Source organism: Mobula hypostoma, chromosome 16, assembly GCF_963921235.1.
Source record: "Mobula hypostoma chromosome 16, sMobHyp1.1, whole genome shotgun sequence".
Taxonomy (NCBI): domain Eukaryota; kingdom Metazoa; phylum Chordata; class Chondrichthyes; order Myliobatiformes; family Myliobatidae; genus Mobula; species Mobula hypostoma.
Genome location: NC_086112.1, coordinates 41101368 through 41126415, shown reverse-complemented (window position 1 = coordinate 41126415; position 25048 = coordinate 41101368). Strand labels below are relative to the sequence as shown.

At 37.3% G+C, this 25048-nt stretch overlaps 1 protein-coding gene across 5 annotated transcripts in view; it reads left to right on the top strand.

Annotated features, from left to right (window-relative positions):
* Positions 1–25048, top strand: part of LOC134357345 (transducin-like enhancer protein 1) — a 125623-nt gene that overhangs the window by 76824 nt on the left and 23751 nt on the right. For all 5 annotated transcript variants that reach the window (XM_063068794.1, XM_063068793.1, XM_063068791.1 and 2 more), the window contains 7 exons: positions 6277–6396; positions 7823–7876; positions 11256–11408; positions 13472–13604; positions 13909–14087; positions 18483–18559; positions 20600–20849. In XM_063068794.1, the coding sequence (XP_062924864.1) occupies positions 6277–6396; positions 7823–7876; positions 11256–11408; positions 13472–13604; positions 13909–14087; positions 18483–18559; positions 20600–20849 (966 nt within the window). The remainder of the gene's footprint in view (positions 1–6276; positions 6397–7822; positions 7877–11255; positions 11409–13471; positions 13605–13908; positions 14088–18482; positions 18560–20599; positions 20850–25048) is intronic.

The following is a 25048-nucleotide window of genomic DNA, read 5'->3' as shown; positions in this document are numbered from 1 at the left end:
AACACTATGAAGGTGAATTTCAGACGACAGCTGGTACTTGTGGAACTGTAGACCAAATTATGAATGTGCACCTTCAGAATAAAGTGGGAGAGCATTGTGGATTGTGCAGGAAGAGTTTGCATTCAAACTGTGTGAAGTAACAAAATTGTTTTGTTTGTATAATAGCTTATAGTGCACGGTTAGATGTGTGCGTGAGACATGATAGCTCGTGAGCAGAATTTGAATATGGGTGGTGTCAGGTTTTGTGTTAAGCTAATTAGTTTTGCTGTTCCTATCTGTTTGTTTTGGCATAATCTCCTGAGTTGTTTCTTCGCAATTAGTGCCAGGCTAACAAGTTGATCAGAAATGAAAAAACAACCACAGGCTGGGAGAGAAGAAAAATTTAGTTTATACTTTAATGAACCCACTACGTAGTGAATTAATAACAACTTCCTCAATAAAACATGTTTTACTTGATGACACTATTCCAAGCAGTTTTCAGGGTGTTAGCAGACTAAATTGGACTATGCACTACATACAGAAACAGGTCACCAAAAGCTCAGTCTGATTTTGAGGAATTATCTTGATGAGGAAAGAGTGTTTTGGGGAAGAAATTCCAGAGCTTGAGACCAAGGTAACCGAGTGCATGGCTATTAACTGCGACGAAAATTGGTCAAGATGGCACAGAGCTGTGATGACTGTCAAAGTTGTGACTCTGATTTAATTGTTTTTTTTTTAGGTTTGTTGGGCTGGTTTTGGGGACAGTGTGGTGGTCAGGTTAGAGCTTAGGGACAGGCTAGAGTTGAGGCCAAAGTCCAGGTCAGAGCCCTCTGCGGTTGAAGGCCAGCAATCCCCATGGACTGAGATGGGTTGGAAAGCACTGCAGATGATATCCATGGTCGATGCCCGGGGTTGGCAGGTCCTGAGGATGAGCCTTTCAGGTTGGTGTAACCCGGGATTGGAGATCTGTGTGGGCAGGCGGAGCGAGGTCTACTGACAGTCCAGGGTGGCGAATCCTGGGACTGGAGATCAAGACAAGTCCGGAACTCTAGTACTGGAGTTCAGTTCCTGTGGTTGGTGAATTCCAGGATCGATGGTCAAAGGCCTAAGATGGCTCGTCCGGAAGTTGAGGTCAAAGTCCGAGGGTCAAAACCACGGGTCGTTGTGACTACAAGTCGGAGGCCTGATGTCTGTGAGTCCACTGGGGAAGTCTGAAACCCTATGTCTGCTAGTCCAAGAGTCTACTGGAGGCTGGAGGCCCAGATGCTGGGTTTGGAGGCCTGACTGCATGAATGGGTTTGAAAGAGATTTGTTTTACTGTTGTTGCTGCTACGTTGTTCTGCTGAACATTACTGGCATGTTATGTTGGTGACACTTGCTGGCTGACCCCCCCCCACCCCACCCCCACACATCCTCTGATTGTGTTCTTGTTTATGCAAACAACGTATTTCACCCTGTGTTTTGATGTACATGTATTAAATGAACCTGAATTGGAAAATTGGAGAAATCGTGGACCACTGATACCGGGACTGTTGGAAATCTGGAAAAGGTTACAGAGATAGGGAGGTAAGAGTGAGATGGGATGATTGAAATGTAAGATCCTGATGGATTTTGACAGGATGAATGCGGAGAGAATATTTCTTCTTGAAATAAAATGTAGAACTGGAGATTACTGTTTAAAAAAACAAGGGAACGCCCACATAAGGCTGAGATGAGGCAATTTCTTTTCTACTCAGAGGATCATCAGCTTTTGGAACTCTCTTCCACAAGGGTGGAGGAAACAGAATCTTTAAGGCAAGGTTGGGTATATTCTTCGTCATGAACAAGGAAAGAAAAGGTCAGAATGGGTAAACAGTAACGTGGAACTGAGATTAGGATCAGGTAAACCATGATTTAGTGGAATGGTGATGCAGGCTTGAATGACTGAATGCCCTTCTACTTGAGATTCACATGTTTGGAGGCCATGGGCGAATTTGAATATAAGGATGAAAGCTTTAAAACTGAATTGTTACCAGCTAAATCATGTGGATGAATCATGACTTGAACTTAGTGCAAGTCAGGATATGGGCAGCATAGTTTTGGATTAATGATGACAGAAAATGGGAAGACATCCAGGAGTACCATGTAATCCTAGAATCTAGAGATGATTAAGACTGACATGAGTGTCTTGTTGAAGAGATGAGTTAAAACATATTTGTGAATGGATATCATTATGGAGATGAAATGCAAAATTTGGGAGAGAACACAGAATCAGAAACTCAGCTCAGGATAAAAGAAAGTGATAGTTTTACAAATGGTTTCAGCTTCAAACATTGGCTGGGGAGAAGATGGAATCAAATCGATGTCACGGTGCTGAATACAACAGCTTGATTTTGGAAGAAAATTTCTGCTTATTTAATATTGGTCAAGCAGTAAGTCCAACCAGAAGCAGAAAATTAATCAGGAATAATCGTCGTGTCACGCAATATGGTGTCCTCAATCCACAGTTGAGATACTTAAAAGAGAGAGGATTCCAGCTATTTGGTCATATTGTACTTGACCCATCTTGGCCTCCAAGTCTCATTAACTTTTGTTCCAGCAGTGTGGCTTGTGTTCTGGAGCCCTTGTTGTATGGCGGCCATTTTGAGGTGCTGCCACAGCGATCTTCTGGCAAGGTGTCAAAGTAGCTTTGAACTGTAACTGTATATCTCTGATTGGCAATATGTGGAATCAGCTGAAAAAAAGTAACTAAAGAAAAAGATTAAAAGATAAATATAAACTGTTGTGCTTTACCTACACTCTTAATAAAAGATGGTGCCCCCATGAATTGGGTTGTGTTAAGTACTGAGGGGCCAAGTATGAAGTGTTCTCAGCTGAGTACATTATAGAACTGCCATTGGACTGAGTCCAGGGGAGGAGTGGGAGGTCAGATTTGCCACTATCTGACCTCCAACTTGTTCCATACTTCCACACTATGGGGAACTGCGACTGAAAATCAGTACAATCTGGCCCTTGTCAATTAGAACAGCCACTCCAGGATTTTTAGGACAATGCAAGTTGCATAATTTGGTTAGATTTTTTTTAAAAACTCTAGTCAGGCTGTTAACACTACAATAGAAGAGCCTAGTTTTAATGAAGTGCTCTACACAATAACTCTGAGCTGTGTGATTTTGAAGTTATGCCTATCTGACATTGCAAATGGAATTAATGCCATCGGATCATTGCCTGGCCTATTCCAAAATACTCTGACCTAGCATGAAATGAGAAGATGTCTGGTCTTGAAGATTAAGTGTAGTTACTGCCAAAGCCTGCCACAGCTGCATGATTTTGAATGACTGCAGGGAATTTTATAAGCTGGGCTCTAAATCTTGTTAATCCTAAGGTCAAAGTTGTTACATTAACAAAATAGGCCTAAAGCAGCCTTCTCAAAGTACTCAGCTGTAATATGCTATAAAATACCAGAGCACTTAATAAACTTTTTATAACTAAAAATGGTTCAGAGGTGAAACTGTGAGCTGCATCAAAAACTCAGTCCAATTTTTGTGCCAGGCTAATTATTTTGCTGCTATTTGAAGTTCAAAATCTGTATTACCTTGGGAATGGAGGGGGCAGATGATTTGATGGGATAAAGATAATTGTCATATACACTCAGCCCACAGCGCTTCCTCTTGCATTGCCCCTTGAGATGGTCTTTAGAATTTATGCCATTGACGTTTCTTACTGAGGGTGTTTCAGTTCCAGTCGGTAAATTATAGATACTGGCTTTAGAATCTGCCGATTATCAACAGCAAATTGTTCTGCAATATACTTGCAATAATGCCATTGTTGTTAATCTTTCAATAAATGTCAAACAGCTTTGGTAAGGGTCTACGTACTGGCTATCAACATATACTAATGTGGCATCAACATGAAAAGCAAATAAACCCCTTATATCAGTAAAATTAAAGTCTTGGAATGATTTCAAGCCAAAAATCTAATCATTGGGTTCAGATGACAATTCTGAACTTCTGAAGCTTCAATCTTGCGGTTTAAATCTCTTGATTAGATTAATACCACTTAATAGTTTCCAGGCATCATTATCCTCTGTGTTTTGTTAAAAAAAATAAGAACTTGCATTTGTTTCATGTGACTTCAGACGAGCTGTCCTGTTGTTTGTGCATCTGTGGAGTGGGTGGTGGGGGGTTGGGTTTTAGCAGCATTGAAGTTCATGAGCAATATCATACTGGTTAGAGAGTTAAATCCACAACTGACTGCCACTGGAAATGGAGTCTTGTCAGGATTCCAGAAGACTGTGCCTTTTGGCTGCAAACCAGTGTTAAAGGTTACACAGGAGGTTGCACTGGATTAAATTTCATTGGAGTCTTGTATAATTTACTTGAGACCTCTGGCTGTTCTTTAGCTTGACTGACCGTGAATAAAAGACAGCTTAGTATTAGCCTTGGAGGAGCACTCACTCAAGGAAGCAGAAGTTGACAAAATGGGACTTGAAGTGTTCTGCACCCTTGTTTTTTGTGCTTGTAACTCTATATCATTTTGGTTGTACTGGAAAACTGCAGTGGCGTTTTATACATTAAACAAAGGCTTTAATTTTCATGAGTAGGTAGCTCTGTGCTATCCGTTCTTTAGCTAAAGAGTGAAATATCTACTACATTTTCTGTCTCAGTATTATATAGAGAGGAATCTACGCTTACAGTAGTGACAGTGTCTGTGTGATTGTCACTTAGCTGCAAATCGTGTTTTAATTTCTCATGAACTACTTTAGTATTTAAAAAGCTTCTTTCGCTCAACTTAGTTTGCATTGTTCATGTTCTTTAATGCATCACTGAACAAATTGCCCCCATGGATATCCAGTTAGTTAAATGGCTCATTGTTAACATCGAGGTAGATGAGAACAGTGAGTCTATTAATTTGTACCATGTGACCCTGAAACATTGAAATTGCTTAGCATATGGGTCAGCAATTAGGTGTAAAGTGCCTCAGAAGGTATGTGTGTACTAATAAATGCTTATTAAAACTGGGCATCAGTCCATTTTATCATTGTTCTGCACTTAAGAAATAATATTTTTGGACCATTTTTGTATTCATTTTCCTTTAAATTCAGATGAATAAACTTAATCCTGTTCTTGTTGCTTGGTTCGCATTCCAGAGCAACAGCAAATGTGAAGCTGTTCCTGGTATTTGAAGGAATAAACTGGGGTATCCTGTTCATTTTGTACTTGAGGGTCTGTAAGTTAGTCAGTTTCAAGGAGCTAGATTAACTACTAAACATGAGAAACTCTGCAGATGCTGGAAATCCATTGCAGTACACACTAAATGCTGGAGGAATTCAGCAGTTCAGGCAGCAACCGTGGAAATGAACAAAGAGTCGATGTTTTGCGCGGAGACACTTCTTCAAGTCTAGAAAGGATGGGAGAAGATGGCAAAACAAAAAGCTGGGCAGAGAAGAAGAAGGATAGCTACAAGGTGATAGCTGAAACGAGGAGAGTTGGAAAGGTAAAGAGCTGAGAGGAAGGCTTCTGTTTAACTACTGTAAACACACTAGTAAGGCTTCAAAACTGAATTAATATGCTTTTAAAAAAGAAAATAAAGTAGCTATTAAATCATTTTTATTACTATAGGAAATTAATGCAGTTTTGTAGTTGCATGTGCCAATTTGAGAAAAGTCAGCCTTTTGTATGATTGGTGGTCGTACAAGCCGGTGTGATTTTAGGCTGGGTACTTGGCACTATTAGACTGAGACACTACCCATCTACTGCAGATGTCATTGCATTAAGGTATGTTATGGTAATCAATCTTCTTGTTCTTTAAATTGGAAAGCTGATTTGAAATCCTCACTGCAGAGACTATGATGCCTTCTCTAATTAGACATCTGATTCTGGACTTGTATCTTTTCATCATTGTGAAGCATTGAAATGGCCATGTAACTGCAGATTTAAATGGGAAATGTTGGCTCCTATTCCTTGAATAGTTGGTGTTTGGCAAAAAGGCAATGTAAACATGTTGTCAGACTTTATGGGCTAGGTACAAGTAAAATCTTAATTATATGTTAAATGCCTGTTGCCCATGGGCATTTGTTGGGAACGTAGCCTGCAGGTTACACTTTTAAAAATAAAGTGTTGAAAGTTTGATATGTATGGAGTAATGCATCTATTTTTAAACAACTGTTTTCTTTAATACATGAAGAAAATCAATAATTTCTAAGGACACTGCATATATTAAGTTCATAATTACTTTGATTTCAGTATCATAATCAGTCATGGCCAGCATTGGGGAATAAAAAATAATTTTCTTTTGAAAGCCACTGTTTTGTCTTCACAGAGTAATTCCCTGCTGGTACCTGATGGTCTGCGGGGTACAGATAAGCGCAGGAATGGACCTGATTATTCCAATGATGTGAAGAAGAGGAAGGTTGATGACAAGGACTCCATGAGCCACTATGTAAGAGGGTTTATAAGTGTAAGGACTCACCACCAAGTGCAATCATTCAGAAGCTTGCTTTATTTCTTTTGAGTACATTTACAAGGATAGAAGTAATTGTTTAGATAAACACATTCTTGCAATTTTAACAAAATGAAACCATTGAACTTAAATGTTAAATTTAATGAAACATTTGGTTAACTTCATGTGGTAATTTCCTAGAATTGGAAGCCTGAAAATTCAATTGCCCAGCACTGATTTATTTTCAGTACTAAGTGATTGAAACTTAATTTAACTCAGTGTAATCTGAGCTCTGAACTATTTCCAGGAAACTTGGATCACGTTGTGCATTTGGTGTCTGTTGTTGGGCACTCCTGGGACAACATGATCTTAGTCCTATAATAATAAACTGGATCTTAATCTTAGAGCACCAACCTGTGAGACCTGTAGACAAGTGAAATTCTTAGCTCAATCCTGAGACTAACCTTACCTATCTCCTGGCTCCTACTGCAATGAATAGTTGCCTCTAAGCCCCGATCTTCCAACAACAGCTTGCCCTCACTTCTGGTGTGTGACCTCTAATCCTTCACTTCTCTTCACTCTCCCATTTTATTGCCAGTGCTAAACTCCAAATCTCAGCTTGACGTGGACCCTCATCCTCAAACTCCTCTACCATCACCTTAGCAAAGCTGGTATAATTACTGACTCTTCACAGGAAAAGTAGGGTTACCTTCCATTCACCAAAACCCCCTCCACTTCCTCAGTCCCCCCAGATACTGCATGCTCAGAATGAGAAAGATGCATTGTAATTGTTGGTAAGAAGATCCGAGAATCTTCAGTGTACATAAAATGTCTTTTGAAAGTTACTGTGAACTTTATCCCAATTTCAAGATGTATGAATATTGTGTCAAATATGGATTTAATAAATTTGAAGCAATGAGAAAAGTATAATCAATTCTAAGGGCTTTTAAGCATGGACAAAGTAATCCTTATTTTCAACTGAGTTACAGGGGAAAGGAAGGGATAGGTGCTAGAATAATTTCCTAATCTTTTGGACCTGGTGCCTGCCTAGAGTTTTGAATTAAGCAGTTCTTTTCATATGTAAAAAGTTACATATTATTCTACAATATGCAGGCTGCTGAAGTTATTTTCCTAAGAAAAGCAAAATACTGTAGATGCTGGAATTTTGAAGTAAAGACAGAATACACTTGAAATACTCAGCAAGCTTGGCAACATCTGTGGGGAAAGAAACCAGGTTGATGTTTCAGGTATGATGAATGGTCCTCATGTGGGAGCATGAACTCTGTTTCTCTCTTCATGGATGCTGTGAGACTTGCTGAGAATTCTGTGCACTTCTAGTTTCTATTTCATTGTTCCAAACATCTTGAAAAGTAACTGGCCCAATTTTGTTGTAAGTTTATCTGAAAATATTTATCTTGTTTTAAAGGACAGTGATGGGGATAAGAGTGACGACAATTTAGTAGTGGATGTTTCTAATGAGGTTTGTATTTCTTGTTGTGTGTTGCGTGATGTCTGATATTTTCAAATTAATGACCTGGATGCAATGTTCAAATATTTAACATTGTAAGGAGATTAGATATAAAATTCAAATGATTTGGCATCATCTTTGAAATAATGGCACTAAAATGTAATGAGTACAGTAAACATTATTGTTTGTTACTTCCACAAAGCATCATATAAAGGCTTTCAGGGCCAATTCACCCCACCTTCACCACCATCCGGGGACCTAAACGGGCCACCTGGGTGAGGCAAAGGTTCACGTGTACCCACTCCAACCTCATCTAGTGCATTCGCATTCCTGATGTGGCCTCCTCTGCATTGGTGAGAACAAGCTCAGACCTTTCACAGGATGATTGTTTTGCGGAGCACCCACGCACAGTACACAATGGTCATTCTGAACACCCACTTCAATTCCCCTTCCCATTCCCATACTGAAATATCCATCTTTGGCCTTTCTACTGCCACATTGAGGCCCAATTCCCAAGTCGAGGGACCATACCTCGTACTCCACCTGGATAGTCTACAACCCAATGGCATGAACATTGAGTTTTCCAATTTCAGGTAACCCTCTCCTCAGGTGAGTTGTTTCTCCCCTTCACACCCTTTTGATCCTTTACCAGTCCTCCCATTTTTGTCTTCTTTTCTTTATCTCCCAACCCTCCTGGTTCCATCTACTCTTTATGTTTGTAGTTCGCCCACAGTTTCTGACCCACCTTGTTGTAGTCCCGGCTGTCATACATCTCTTCCTCAATGGTTCCCATTCTCATCTCCTTTACTCATTCCAGTCCATGGTGTTTCTGCCCAACTCCCACCAGCATCTGACTCCAATCTTCGCACTGCTTCTTAATATTCACTCTGTCTCTGTATATCTATCTGCAACTGTCTTCCCAACTTTCCCTTGCTCTCCTACATCCTAAACCTTCCTTTTAGCTTACATCTCCACCCCCTCACTCCACCTCAGGCTCTTGTCTCACCACTCCCCTTCCCATCTTAATAATGGCAATATCTCTGACTTGATGTAGGGTTTTGACAAAACATTGACGGTTCCTTTCCTGCTGCAGATGTTGCTTGACCTGCGGAGTTGCTTCAGCAGATCATTTGTTGCTAGATTTTTCCTCTTCCCCCTTCCACCTCCTTTGAAGAGTTATAGCTGTTTTCAAACTGTAGCGTGAAGTTATAGTTTCATGTAGATTAGATTAGGTTATGAGGACACGCAGTCCTTTTATTGTCATTTAGTAATGCATGCATTAAGAAATGATACAATTTGTTCCTCCAGAATGATATCACAGAAACGCATGACAAACCAAGACTAAAAAATACTGACAAAAACCACATAATTATAACATATAGTTACAACAGTGCAAAGCAAGTGTAGTTTGACCAATAAGAGCACAGCAATTGAGGTTGATTCTGTTCTCAGTTATTGCTTTAACATTTTAACATCATTCAATAGCTACGTACATGAGCAGGGTCTCTAAATGTGATATGCTCCAAGTTTGGCACTTTGTGAGATTAGCAAGCAACTCAGAATTGTACAACAGCTAACTATTGGAACTCCTGGTGCATGCCTTCATTTACTTACCAACCTACCAGTGATAGACGTAAATCAGAAATAGAAGGCAAACTTGCCTGCTCACGCTTGCTCCCTTTTTAATACGATCATGTTTGATCTTTTGCCTAAGCATCACTTTAGTGCACTAACTTCATAACCTTTAGTTCACTTCATGTTCAAAATTAGCTTGATCTTAGTCATAATTACACTGAGCTTCCACAGGCCCCAGGAGTCTTGAATTCCTCAGATTCCCTTACCTCCCTCACCTTAGTCCTGAAAGGCTGATCCCTTATTTTGAGACTTTTCACCCGAGTCCCTAACACCCAGGGGATGCATCTATCTTGCATCTACCTTGCTGAATCGTATAAGAACTTTGTATGCTTTTTTTAAAAATTACCTTTTATTCTTTTAAACTCAGGTCCCCACAATCTGAATTTGTTTAATCTCTTGTCAAAGAGCAAACTCACCCCATTCTAGGAATCAATTTGATGAACTTTCTATGCATTTCTCTATTGCTAGTATATCCTTACAATTTTAAGAAGACCAAGCCTGTACTCACTTTTCCAGGTGCATTCTTACCCTGGCTTTGCATGATCACAATGAGGTGCGATAATGGAAGGCCCAGGTGAGATCGCACCTGCAAAAGTGTGTTCAGGCTCGGTCATGAGCTGTTTTTACTCAAATCCTATTATAAGAAAGGCTAAAATACAGTTTTTCTGATTTTTTTTTTACTGTCCCTGCAAATAAACTTTGTTATTTGAGTACAAGGGCACTCAAGTCCTTCTAAGTACCAACAACTTCCAACCTTGCACTTTGAAATCTTTCGTTTCTATGTTTTTATACCAAAGTGCATGATCTCACTTTCTCCTCATTATATTCCATCTGTCATGTTTGTGCCCCTTGCATAACCTGACAAGGTCTTTCTGCATCCTCTCATAGCCTACAATGCATTCTCCTAGCTCTCTTTAATTATCATTAGAGCTTGGAAGTCTTACTGCTTTTACCATATGTAACTGGGAACTGTGTGGTTTTCATTGTATGTACATATGTAGCACTTCACAAATTTTCAAAGAAACTATTTTCTGTTACTCATTTCAGTAGATCAGTTAATATGCTACATTGTGGTGGGGGATTTTTCTTATTATTGCACAGAAGGAAATCATTCAGATATCAAGTCAGTGTCAGTTCCCAACAGAGTAATTTCATCAGTCCTTTACCCCTTCCCAAAAACTTGAGTTTATTCATTCCCACATGCTCATCAGCTTTTCTTTGGTACTAATGGACAGTGGCCAATTAACTTATTAACATATCTTTAGGATGTGGAGGAAGCAGAAAGCCACAGGTTTATTGGATCAACATACAAACTCCACACAGACAACATGTGAGATCAGGAGAGAACCTCGATCTCTTGTGTTGTGAGGCAGCAGAATTTGTTAAAGACTAGAATGAAAAATGATTCAGATTGAATAATCTCCCTGAATTCTATTTGTTTCACAAGTTGAATCTTTATTTTAATGAAAGTTAGCAAGAGATGTATTGTGATGCTCTATTTGCACTATATGCTGTTATTGAAAAAAATTTCCAACAGATATTTTCACAAAATCTATCTTTTTTTCTTCTGGTTTCCCTTAACCTTAATACAATAAAAATACTATCCTAAAATTATATCAATGTAAATTATTAAATTTCCCTTTACCATTTTAATTATCCTTAAATTCATAGAATTGGATTCATAATATACCTTATTACAGATAATTATTCCTCGTAATAGTGTGTAATTAATAAAATGTATTATAACTTTATGTAGGACCCATCATCCCCCCGAGGCAGTCCTGCTCATTCCCCACGTGAGAATGGTCTAGATAAATCTCGCTTGCTCAAGAAGGATGCATCCAGTAGTCCAGCTTCAACGGCATCTTCTGGAAGCTCCTCATCTCTCAAATCCAAAGAGCTTAGCCATGTGAGTATTGCAGATTTTTTTTGATTTATTTGTGTCTAAACGCTATTGTGTTTCACCAGTATGCTTTGCACATTTAAACATTGTCTCAAAATATTTGTCTCAAAATAGTTATGCATAGTGAAGCAGAGAACTGGATTAACATATCAAGTCAGAAACCTATTGATCAGAAATGGAGTAGAATAGATTTTAAGACTGCGCTGAGATAAAGTGGAGTGGCAGAGGGAACTAATAAAGTCTATGGAAGGGAGGAAAGTTTAAGCAATGAAAAGAGTAGTGTTAGTGCAAGATCACAGGAGATGAAAGTATAAAATAATTAACTGAAACTTCTAAAGGCCTTTGGAAGGAATACCAAGCACTTGAAAATATTGAACTTGTTGTTGAACTGAAGGAGCACTGAAGTGACAAACCATTGGAAGTGTGGGGTTAAGCAACATGGACCAAATGTTAACTCTGCATTTCTACTTCCACAGGTGCTGGGTATGTACCAGCATTTTCTGTTTTTATATCAACTTTCCAGCAATAGGAGTATTCAGTTTTTAATGAGATCTGCATTTTTACAGTTATAATATTCTAGAAGATGGTTTAAATTAGGGAATAAAAAAAATTTAAATTGTTATTGATAATGATTTGGGAAATTGTTGAAATAAATTGCACTAGCATAAGCATTTATATACTGTCACACAGAGGACAGCATGAATTAATACAAACTAAAAATGTGTAGTTTTGTTTGAATATGTTTACATCATTAGAAATGTTTATTTCATTTTAAAATAGGATGTCATTTATTACATATGAATAATTATTATAGAACTTTTAGTAGCTTAGATAGGTTTGACTGTTTCAGATGGCTTCAGATCCTAATTTAGTGCTGTGCTTATATCACTCATTAGTTTACGTAGTTATGCTTGGCTTTGTAATGGACTTTTTGGTAACTAGGATGTGTTACTATTGATCTCTGGGCATAAGTGGCATTTTTGCTGTTCTGCTTACAGCATGTACTTTAAAACATGGTTCATAAGCTGTATTTTATGAATTATGTATGGAATTGAGAATAGGCCACTATGTGCCAAGGGGTGTGCAATGTTGTGGGCATGTTATGTTGGTGCTGGAATGTGTGGGGACACTTGTGGGTTGCCCCCAGCACTTCTTTTGGTTGATGTTTCAGCAAATGACACATTTCACTGCATGTTTTGATATATGGGTGGTAAGTAAATAAGTCTGAGTCTGAATGTTGTTTGCCTTGCCCAAATTGAACAAGAGCATCTTCAAGAGCGAGCCAACAAAGCAAAATTCTGAACAAATGAAATTATTTTAGTTGATAACTACAAATGTTACCAAATTTTCAGAATAAACCAGCCTTGCAGATTCCTTTCATAAGCTGCCACTCAGTTGTGCGCATTGGTGAGCTAAGAAATAATAGGCCAGAAATGTTAATTCATGTGTTCCCAACTTATTATTTGTCCTTATTCTCTGAAGTTCGACATGGTTATATTTACTGGAATTCTATGTGGTCAAATCTGACTCTTAAAAAGTAGTTTTCCTGGTTCCCATATCTTGGGCGTCCATATTTGTTGCTCCTCCAATCCTTTCTCTTGTTTCCAGTTGACACTGATTTATTGATAGGCCCTGATCAGGAGTTGCAAGAGCCATTTATTTACATTAATCTGGCACTCACCTGATGCCACTGTTGACAATTGAAGGCTGTTGCATCATTCCATCCCTAAAACACCAGCAGCTTTACTTAAGTATCTTTTGTCCAGTGTAGCTCGGATTTTGCAATGGGAATGACTGAATGTAATGTAGCTAGTATGACAATGAGCATGGATACTCTAATAGAGTTCAAGTCTATTGGGAACCAAGGCTGATTTTTTTTTCCTTCTCTAGCTAAGAATGCAGAGAACAATGACAAGCTACTGATAAACCTGTTGAGAATTCTTGTCCTTCAAAACAAAAGCGTTTTTTTGATGTCCTTGTTCAATGCTGGCCTTGTAACTGAAATAAGTTATTATGCTCTTATTATTGTAATAAATGCTGATGTTTATTATAAATACATTTGAATGCAGCATGAAAAGGCAAGCACTCCTGTGATGAAGTCCAGTACGCCAACTCCCCGAGCTGAGGTGCCAACTCCAGGAACAAGTGCTGCTTCGGGACTGCGTTCCAGTCTTTGCAAGCCGCCAGTTATGGACCCACTAGGTAACCAATCTAAAATCGTATATTTTGTTAATGAAGGATAAAGCACGGTAAAAATATGTAAATCAATAGGAGTAATGTTGGCTTACGAAGATCAGTTTGAAAAGGGAACACTGAAAATTTACTTATTTCTCATGCTAATTCAAATTGTCAATACCTTAAGCATATTTGGTTCATGTCACAAATAATTAATTGAAAACTCTAATCGAAATATAAATAAGTAATAGATCTTTGTGTGATTTTGCCTTTAAGTATGAAGTTTAACTCAAACTGAAATGAAAGTAATCTTCTTGCCATTGCTTTACAGCACCAGGATTAAGAGCACCCTTGGCAGTACCAGGACCTTATCCTTCACCCTTTGGGATAATGCCTAGCATCAATGGAGACATGAACAGCCCAGGAAGTTATCCAAACCTCCATAATATACCACCTCAAATGAGTGCTGCCACAGCAGCAGCAGTTGTTGCCTATGCAAGACCCCCTATGGTAAGCAACGTGCCACCCACATTCCAACAGTTCATTACCCTATTAAAATTAAAGGCCAATAATAATAAAATAGCAATAATTAAGGAATATAGCAATAGATTATATTCGTACAATGTAGAAGTGTACATTAGATTCAATTTGAAATATGGTACACAGTTTGCAACTATGAGCAGGAACGTTTGTAGTCAGTAGCAGGGATACACAGTTTGTAACAGGGATTAAGGATGATGACTTCAATCTCCTGAGTACATCTCCTGCACCTCTGAGGTTTGAAATATGACAAGCTGCCTGACATCAAGAACCAACTGTGGACCAGGTGCAATAGTTGTTGTAAGGCAACCTAGTTAATTTTGGACAGAAAAACAAGAGTGGTTAAGTTTAATTTATCTTGAAATCAGTTTTTTCTCTTCTATTCCTTTTGTATTTGATTTTACCAAAACTTAACCAAACCCAGAGGTAAATGCCTAGATGATTCTGGAAAGGTACAAAGAGAAGCAGAGTTTTGTGAGGGGAATCCTGGAAACACTGCCAAATGACAGGACCTCGTTGTTTTCCTTAATTTGTTCTCCAGCCAGCAGCTGGCCAACTTGAAATTCTGCTTAGTGGAAAGGTCCAAGATAGAGCCAGTTGTGGGCTAGAGCTGGGTTGGGGGAAGATGCAGACACATCTCAGAGCAGTATTGATGGAGAGTAGGGGGAGGTCAGAGTTTGGTTGAGGTCTGGGTTTTCATAGAAGTATGGAGTTGAATAAGGTGAAGATGCTGGAGGATGAAGAGAGGCAACAAATAGTCTGAATGGGGTGCAGAGCTCTAAAAGGAGAAAAATGAAAGGCTGGTGCAGTGAATACTTGATTACATGACAATCAGAGACTGTAGTTGGTAGCTTTGTTTGCTGGAACAGCAAGAAGACCTTCTCCATCTCTTCCTCCTTCTGGACCATGGGCTGAGTTTTCAAAAGGCATTTATAATAGGCAGATCCTACTTTGTTGAAGAGTTGGGTATCCTAAACCTTGGCATTACCATTGAACTTAAACCTTGCTTCCATAAGCGTACTGAAGTCTGACTTATATTTGAGGAGTCTTTCCACATGCACACAAGCAAAAATGCTCTGCAATCCACTGGAGAAAAATCACCGAAACCTTGCGTATATACCAGTGTGGGATGTGCCTTGATATTTCAGTTTTTGAATCCCTGCTAGAATGTTGCATACTCACATTCTGGATGGCAGCTTTGAGAGCAGAGAAAGCAAGATATTTTTATACCATTGTTATCTTCAGAATCAGTGCAAGTTATTTGTTATGGTTCCATGAATAATTTTTCCTTTATCAGGCAACTGATAATGGAGTATTACTAGCCATAATACACAATATACAGTTAATAAAGGTTCTTAATAGGCTGAACCACATGTGTTTCAAATCTCAATACTTTTATCGTGTCCAACCATTTACGCTGTGTTCTGTTGAGCCCTCTGACACTTAACAAGTCAGTGATAGTGTTATAGTTGACCCCTGTGCTTTGGGTTAGGAGAGATAAATCAGTTATAATTTCAGTTCCTGATCCCTGCCTGACATGCACGCTAGATGCTTGGATCTGTGGGTCGAGAAGGGTTGAGATGAACAGTAGTGCATTCTAGGGGTCATTGGGTTGCAAGGGCCTGTTACTCTGCTATATCTTTAAACAAATAAATATCCTTGGTTTTTTCCTGTTAGGAGAAGGTAATTTACTTGTACTTTTATCAGCATGAGGCATCGTATGGCAATTGCTCTATAAGTTTACCACCGTGTATGAAAGAGTGCCAAGGGAGTGTCCTGGAAGATTGTGATAGTGTTTGGATGCCCAAGGTGTGGCATTACACTGATATCAGAAAGTAACTGGATGTAGTTTAATTTTTTTTAATTTAGAGATGAAGGTCAGTAACAGGCCCTTCCAGCCCAACAAGCCTGTGTCGCTCATTTACACCCATGTGACTAAATAACTTGCGAACCCATACGTCGTTGGGATGTGGGAGGAAATGAGCACTCAGAGGAAGCCCATGTGGTCATGTGGGGAATGTACAAACTCCTTATAGACAGTAATGGAATCGAACCCGGTCAGTTGGTGCTGTAATAGTGTTATGCTAACCTTCTTGCGAGCGTGATGCTCTCAAATAATTTTTATAAACCAATTTATAATTTTAGAATAAGATCATTGTTGCTTATGCTTGAATAATTGAATTTTTAATCTGTGGGGTGAAGAGCTGTATGTTCATGTGTTCAAAGAGGTCAGCTGTTACAAACATTGGTGTCCCAGCCTGTGAATGTGAAAAAGCTGAAAATGCTAAAGAAATATAAAATTTGAGACAAATGAAAAACATACAGTCGTAGGAGGAAATTGAATTTGGATTATTTTTCAACATGTAATATTGCTTAATATTGTTCAAGATTTAATTTTTGAAGTTTTGAAATTGTTAGTTCCATTGAACAGAATGTATACCTGGCAGGTGTAATGTTCATCTGAAGATTATTTTTTGGCTAGGCATTTTAATAGCAATAATAAACAGGAGCATTTGTCTGTGAAGCACTGCTAGTTAGAGAAATTCCAGGCATACTGGGGAACAAAAATAAAGAAATAAAACTTGGCAATTGTACAGCAGAGTATTAAAAAAAAACTGTAACACCTTATTCTGGCTTTTATAGTACCGATAATCATGAAGTGAATTATACAGCAATTTAAAAGTAATAAATGAATTCACATGAATATGGGCTTTTCCAAATGACAAATATTACGAGTAAAGATGAAAGCTGCACCAGGTAAAATGTGAGCAATGAGTTTCCTTGTTTTTGATCCCCCTGATCCATTGTGATTTTGTTCGGTATAAGATTTCCATTATGACTGTCATTGGGTCAAGAGAATCTCTGAAAACAGTTGTCCAGCAGCAGCATGATTACTAGGCTGCAATAAAGATGTTCCCAGTGTTAAAATTTTGAAACATAAGTATGTCAATTTATGGAGGAAGAATCTGAGATGATCCTTCTCCAGGTCTCCATACCATCCTAATTCCACCTGCACATCATCTTTATCTACTGCCCATTCCCCTGCAGTTTACTTCTACTATAATGTTATAATGGTGGATGGAAACTTGGGTTAGAGTGGACCCTGTTACTACCATGCTTAGGTTAAAACTCATTTGCCTAGTTTTCCTTCCTTAGGTTTGATCTACAGAGCAATGGTAATATGTTAAGGAATACTTTGAATAAAAGTCACCTTTTCCTTTATGAACTTAAAGCTTAAGTTGATTTTATCACATCAATTGAAGAGAAATCCTGCTCCTTAGACATTTTGAAAGTATTATTTCCTCAGATGCTAGACTCATTCCTCAAGTGATCTGCCTCTCAAGGCAGTGGAGAATTCATTTCTTCATATTGTTCTTGATACTATCAGAAGTAGCTGTCATGTTTCCCGTAAAACCATATTTAAGGCCAATTGAATCCAGGCCACTTTCCACTAACTGTAAAATCAGCTCTAGAATGTCATATCCCACTTCAGTTCAAACCATCCCTGATAGCTTCAAACTTAAATCTATGCTTTGGAGTAGATGTTCAGCCTTAATCCTGTTGAATATCAGAGCAGACATTAAAACATACCCCTGCTGTATTGGAGTTAAATAATTAACTAGACTTGTATTCAGTTAGCTCTGCTGTTCCTGGTCTTTCCTATCTGCTTGCTCACTCCACCATCAACTGGTCTGCACCCACTCTCTAGAGGTGTATCAAATACCAGCTACCCCTGATCATCTCCTCTCTCAAATTTCACCCTTTAAAAGCAGCTATAAAAACCATCGTTCTGATCATTCCTTTATCCTTTTCATCATTTTGCTCAGCATCATTCATTCTCTTTGAAGCTTTTTCTATATGAAATGAATTATGCAAATGTATGTTATTATCATGAAAGCAAGAAAAATCCTTGTACCCTACTGTTATAAGACTTGAATAGACCTCTTCAATGATAAAGATGAACTCTTGATCTTTCAGCCTACCTCATCTTGTGCCATGTACTACACTTACTCTGTAAAACTATATTCTGCATTTTTCCCCTTTCTTACTCCTTCAATGTATTTAGGTATAAATTGATCTGTCTGCAGGGCATGCAAACAAAAGCTTTTCACTGTATCTTGTCGTATGTGACAATAATAAATTAATTACAAAACAGCGCCCAGCACAATCTCAGAATGGCATCATGATCAATGGCCGATAAAAATGCATTTAATGTAAAGTCTTTACTTTTCTTGTGGTGTGTTTTTTATTAAAGGAGGCATTACTTATAAAGTCAGTAACACTGGGGATAAGTCCTGATGCAGGCTGCAATTTTATTCTCTTCACCCACCATACTACACTTGTTTGCTTTTTATTTGGCCACAGGTTGGGTTTGACCCTCATCCCCATATGCGTGTATCTGCAATGCCACCGAATTTGACTGGCATCCCCGGTGGAAAACCGTAAGTAACAGATTAAAATCATTCTTTCAGATAGAAATAATTTGATGTATGTTGAGACTGGTACATTTTGGTCCAATTAAGCAGCTGCCCCAATTAACCAAAGCTTCATGGAAATAGTTGAAAAGGTGTAAAAATGACAAACTACTGTTTAACTGAGTAACAAATTATGTATCTAAATGAAATACAGAACAAATGGAATCACTACAATGTTATAAAACAGTACTAGTTCCTAATAGTTATCAATGAAAAAATTCTTCCTATGTACGCTGCTGTGTTCTTTTAATTTATCGTAAATGAACACAATCAGCACAAACACCTAAGTAACTTTTTCAGATAGTGTCAAATCTTTTCATAGCAAATTGGCAAGGGTTTGAATATTTTCAAAGTCAAAAACAAAATTATCAAAAATCGCTGCTTTTTGAATTGGTGTCCATTGGCCCAAATGGATAACATAACACAAGCACATGCAAGTGACGCTATTTTAAAAACTGTTTGCTCTAAGTACAATGTAGTATCCAATAGCCACACAACTAATACTAGTTAGAAGTTATTCGGCAGCCGCTTCCTGTATGAGTTAAGTGGCATAGTGTCCGGTAAAGGAAATAAACAAAGGGAATCCCGGCTATTTTCTCAATTAGATTTTGTTCTTTAAGAGTTGGTCTAAATAAGTAGCTGCCCTGATTAAATGATGGTCCAATTAACTGGAAACAACTGTATTTGTATTACTGTGCTAATATATTTTTTTAAAAAATTCTGTTTACCAAAGCTTTGTTGTTTTCCCTTTTTGGCAGCTGTAGGATCATCATAGTTCAGTTTTCTGAATAGTTATAATAATTTTAATTTAGATGTATAAAGGAAAGTATGTGTTTTTAACTTTAGAATTGCTGATGTGGTGTTTACATTGGATCTAAATGGCTTACAGCCAATTGATAATTCAATTTATTTTAAATGCTACTTATATAATTGGATTCTCATGCCATTGTGTTACAAGTGCATTGGGTAATTAGAGGTGACCTAATATCACAAAGTCATCCCCTGTACACTTCAAGGCATATGTCACCAATTAATGTCAAGGCAGAAATTAAAAAGAATTCTCAGGAACAGACAATAGAATTCTATGTGCAAGAATTCAATTAGTTAGCACAATAGCACAATTCTATTGTACTAGTTCTATTTTACTGTACTAGTGACCAGGGTTCAATTCCCGCCACTGTCTGTAAGGAGCTTGTACATTCTCCCCGTGACCATGTGGGTTTCCTCTGGGAACTCCAGTTTCCTGCCACAGTCTAAAGATGTACCAGTTGGTAGGTTAATTGGTCATTGTAAATTGTCCTGTGATTAGGCTAGGAATAAATTGGATTGCTGGGCAGCATGGCTGAAAGGGCCAATTTCACGCTGTATGTCAATAAATAAATAAATAGAAAAGCGATGGTGTGATAGTCTCTTCCGCTCTGGGTGTAATTATCTGGATTCAACATCTAGTATAAAATTATAGAGATTGCTCTATAGTTGAAATGCATAGCCATACAAAATAAAAGATTAATATCATTTAAGTGGTTTAGTAGAAATGTAGAGTTGAATTCTGAGGAATAATCATGTAAAAGAAATTGGCAAGATTTAGTATTCTGAATCCCCAGTAGCTTCTACTGATTTCTACATGTTGAGCTCACTGTTTAAAATAGAAAAGTAGTAACAGAGTTTTATGTAACATAAGTGTTTTGTGTGCTGTGAACATGTAGCATATGACTGGGGAAAAAAAGAGAAAAATAAATCTTCAGCCCTGCCGGGGATGGTGGTCGAGGAAGGTACGTTAGAGGCATTTAAGAAAGCTTTAGTTAGGCATATAATGATAGAAAATTGGAGGACTATGAGAGAGGGAAGGGTTCCATTGATCTTACAGTAGGTTTAAAGGTTGGCACAACATTGTGGGCCAAAGGGCCTGTACTGTGCTGTAGTGTTCTATGTTCTACATAGTTTTCAGCAAATGTCAGTCCAAATACTTCAGTTTGTTTTCTTTCAAAATGTTCCTTGTCTGAATAGAGCTTATTCATTCCACGTTACTGCGGATGGACAAATGCAGCCTGTGCCTTTTCCTCCCGATGCCCTCATTGGACCAGGGATCCCGCGACATGCCCGGCAAATCAACACATTGAGCCATGGCGAAGTTGTGTGTGCTGTTACCATCAGCAACCCCACAAGACATGTGTACACTGGTGGGAAGGGTTGTGTGAAGGTCTGGGATATCAGCCAGCCTGGCAGTAAGAGCCCAGTGTCCCAGCTGGACTGCTTGGTAAGTGAATGTAAACTACTGTTGAAATTCCAGTTCCCTCTTAAGAGATTTAATCAGGAAACTGTGAAACAATTCTAGGTAGCTATTCATCAGTACAAAAATAAATAACAAGTTCTGTTTCCAAATGTACATATTTAACACCGACTTTGGATTGTTCCCATTTCCCACATCAACCATGGGTGAACCAGATTCAGCTGGGAAATTAAAGCTGAACATTTGTCTTTCTTTTTAAATCTTTTTATTGAGTAAGTATACAAAAAAGGTAAGCCATATAAACATTAATACAATGTTAAAGTATAATAAAATTCCAAAAGATAACAATACCAAAAAGAAAATACTACAAACAATGTAATTTAAGCATAAGAAACCAAGATAACATAATAGTATACTAGATTTTATATATATCAATGGAAAAAAAGAAAAAAAAAACCCCAAAAAAAAACCCACCGTGCAACTAACTAAAAGCAAAGCAAAGCAATGGGCTAACTTGAAACCAAACAGAGTTAAACTTAAAATCACGTCCTCAATCCCGACCTCCATTAAAACAGTGAAGAGAAAACAAGAAGGGTAAATATTACATTAAATGAAAATATCGAATAAAAGGTCCCCAAATCTGTTCAAATTTAAATGAAGAATCATAAAGGTTACTTCTAATTTTCTCCAGATTCAAACATAAAATCGTCTGAGAAAACCAAAAAAAGGTAGTTGGAGCATTAAGCTCTTTCCAATGTTGTAAAATACATCTTTTCGCCATTAAAGTAAGAAATGCAATCATTCTACGGGCTGAAGGGGAAAGATTACTAGAAATTTTAGGTAGTCCAAAGATAGCAGTAATAGGGTGAGGAGAGATATCTATATTTAATACCTTAGAAATAATATTGAAAATATCTCTCCAAAAAGTTTCCAAAGTAGGGCAAGACCAAAACATATGAGTTAAAGAGGCTATCTGCCCCGAACATCTATCACAGAAAGGATTAATATGCGAGTAAAAACGCGCTAACTTATCTTTGGACATATGTGCTCTATGAACCACTTTAAATTGAATTAGGGAATGTTTAGCACAAATAGAGGAAGTATTAACTAATTGTAAAATCTGCCCCCAATCATCCACAGAAATGGTAAGCCCCAATTCCTGTTCCCAATCTACCCTAATCTTATCAAATGGAGCTTTCCTAAGTTTCATAATAATATTATAAATCATAGCCGATGCACCTTTCTGACATGGATTAAGGTTAATTATCGAATCTAAAATATATATAGGAGGAAGCATTGGAAAGGAAGTAAGTATAGTACTTAGGAAATTTCTAACTTGTAAATATCTAAAAAAATGTATTCTTGATAAGTTATATTTGTTAGATAATTGTTCAAAAGACATAAGGGAACCATCTAAAAATAAATCCAAAAACCGTAAAATACCCTTAGTCTTCCAAGTTTGAAAAGCGCGATCCGTAAAAGAGGGAGGAAAAAATATGTTACCTAAAATAGGAATCGCTAACCCGAATTGATTAAGATCAAAAAATTTTCTGAATTGAAACCAAATGCGCAAAGCATATTTAACTATCGGGTTAGAGACCTGCTTAAGACGTTTCGAATCAAAAGGAAGAGAGGAACCTAAAATAGAACCAAGTGTATAACCCTGAACAGATTGTAATTCCAATGCTACCCATTTAGGAATAAATAGTATGTCCCGATCAAGTAACCAAAATTTCATATGTCGAATATTAATAGCCCAATAATAAAATCTAAAGTTAGGTAATGCTAAACCTCCATCTCTCTTAGCTTTCTGTAAATGTATTTTACCCAGTCTCGGATTCTTGTTCTGCCAAATAAATGAAGAAATTTTAGAGTCAACTTTATCAAAAAAAGATTTAGGAACGAAAATTGGTAATGCCTGAAACACATATAAAAATTTTGGCAAAAAAAACATCTTAACTGCATTAATACGACCCATCAAAGTTAAATATAAGGGAAACCATTTAGATGAAAGTTGAGTAATATGGTCTATTAATGGTAAAAAGTTAGTCTTAAATAAATCTTTATGTTTACAAGTAATTTTAATCCCAAGATATGAAAAGTAATTATTAATCAATTTAAATGGAAATTTATAATATAAGGGAAGATGTTTATTAATCGGAAAAAGTTCACTCTTACTAAGATTTAATTTATAACCTGAGAAAAGACCAAATTGTGCTAATAACTCTAAAACAGCAGGAATGGATCTCTCAGGATTAGAAATATATAAAAGTAAATCATCAGCATAGAGTGATAATTTATGGGACTTTAATCCCCGAGTTATCCCAGTAATATTTAAAGATTCTCGAATAGCAATTGCAAGAGGTTCTAATGCAATATCAAATAATAGGGGACTAAGAGGACAGCCTTGTCGAGTACCACGAAAGAGAGGAAAAAAAGGTGAGTTTAAGGAGTTAGTACGAACCGAGGCTACAGGGGAGTAATATAACAGTTTAATCCAGGATATAAATTTCAAGCTAAAATTAAACATTTCAAGCACCTTAAATAAATAAGGCCATTCTACTCTATCAAAAGCTTTCTCGGCATCTAAAGAAATAACACACTCAGGAACATTTTGTGAGGGAGTATAAACGATATTTAACAATGTACGAATATTATAAAAAGAGTAACGACCTTTAATAAAACCCGTTTGGTCTTCCGAAATAATAGAAGGAAGTACTTTTTCTAGTCTATTTGCTAATAACTTAGAAAAAACTTTAGAATCAACATTTAATAAAGATATTGGTCTATAAGATGCACATTGAGCAGGGTCTTTATCCTTCTTTAGTATTAAAGAAATTGATGCTCTATTAAAAGATTCCGGAAGTTTACCAAGTTTCAAAGAAGCCTCAAAAACCTTATAGAGCCAAGGAATCAATAAAGAAGCAAAACATTTATAAAATTCAACGGTAAACCCATCAGGGCCAGGAGCTTTCCCCAGATTCATAGAAAAAATAACATTCTTAATCTCATCCATTGTAATGGAAGTATCTAATAAAGAAGACATATCCTGTGAAATCAGAGGGAAGTCTAACTTATCTAAAAAATCATTCATATATTTAGAATCTCGAGGAGACTCTGATTGGTATAAAGAAGAATAAAAATCACAAAAGGTTTGATTAATCCCCACATGATCCAATATCAATCGATCATTTTGGTTATAAATCTGATTGATTTGAGATTTAACATAATTAGATTTCAATTGATTAGCCAGCAGCTTGCCAATTTTATCACTGTGAACATAAAAATCACTTCTTGTTTTCTTTAATTGGTTTACAATCGAGGACGAGAGTAGTAAACTGTGTTCCATTTGAAGTTCAGTTCTTTGTTTGTATAGCTCCTCAGAAGGAGCCATAACATATTTCTTATCAATTTCTTTAATCTTGTCCACAATTACCATCTCCTCCTGCTTCTGTTTCTTCCTCAAAGCAACGGAATACGAAATAATCTGACCCCGAATATAGGCTTTAAAAGTGTCCCAAAGAGTGTTAACCGAAATATCTTCTGTATGGTTAATTGTAAAAAAAAGCTCAATCTGTTCATTCATAAAATTAACAAAGTCCGAGTCCTGAAGCAACAGCGAATTAAAACGCCATTGTCTATTGTTTGGTATATTGGCCATAATTTTAATAGAAAGCTTAAGTGGAGCATGATCCGAAATGGTTATAGAATCATAATCACATTTAATCACTGAAGAAATGAGACGAGAATCAATGAAAAAATAATCAATTCTTGAATAGGAATGATGAACATGTGAAAAGAAGGAAAAATCTTTTTCCTGAGGATGCAGAAAACGCCAAATGTCCGTCGACCCAGAATCAGAAAGGAAAAAATTAATCAAATTTGCAGATTTATTAGGTAAAGTCCGTAAAGGAGCCGAACGGTCCAAAGCTGGAGATAAACAGGTATTAAGATCTCCGCCCCAAATCAATGAAAACTCGTTCAAATTCGGAAACTGATCAAACAATGATTTATAAAATTCCGGACAATCCATATTAGGAGCATAAACATTAACCAAAACTACTTTTTTATTAAATAATAAACCACTAACCAATAAAAATCTACCATTCGGATCAGAGATAATATCCTGTTGTATAAAAGTAACTGAGGAGTCTATAAAGATAGAGACGCCTCGAATCTTAGCATTGGAGTTCGAATGAAATTGTTGTCCCTTCCAAAATTTGAAA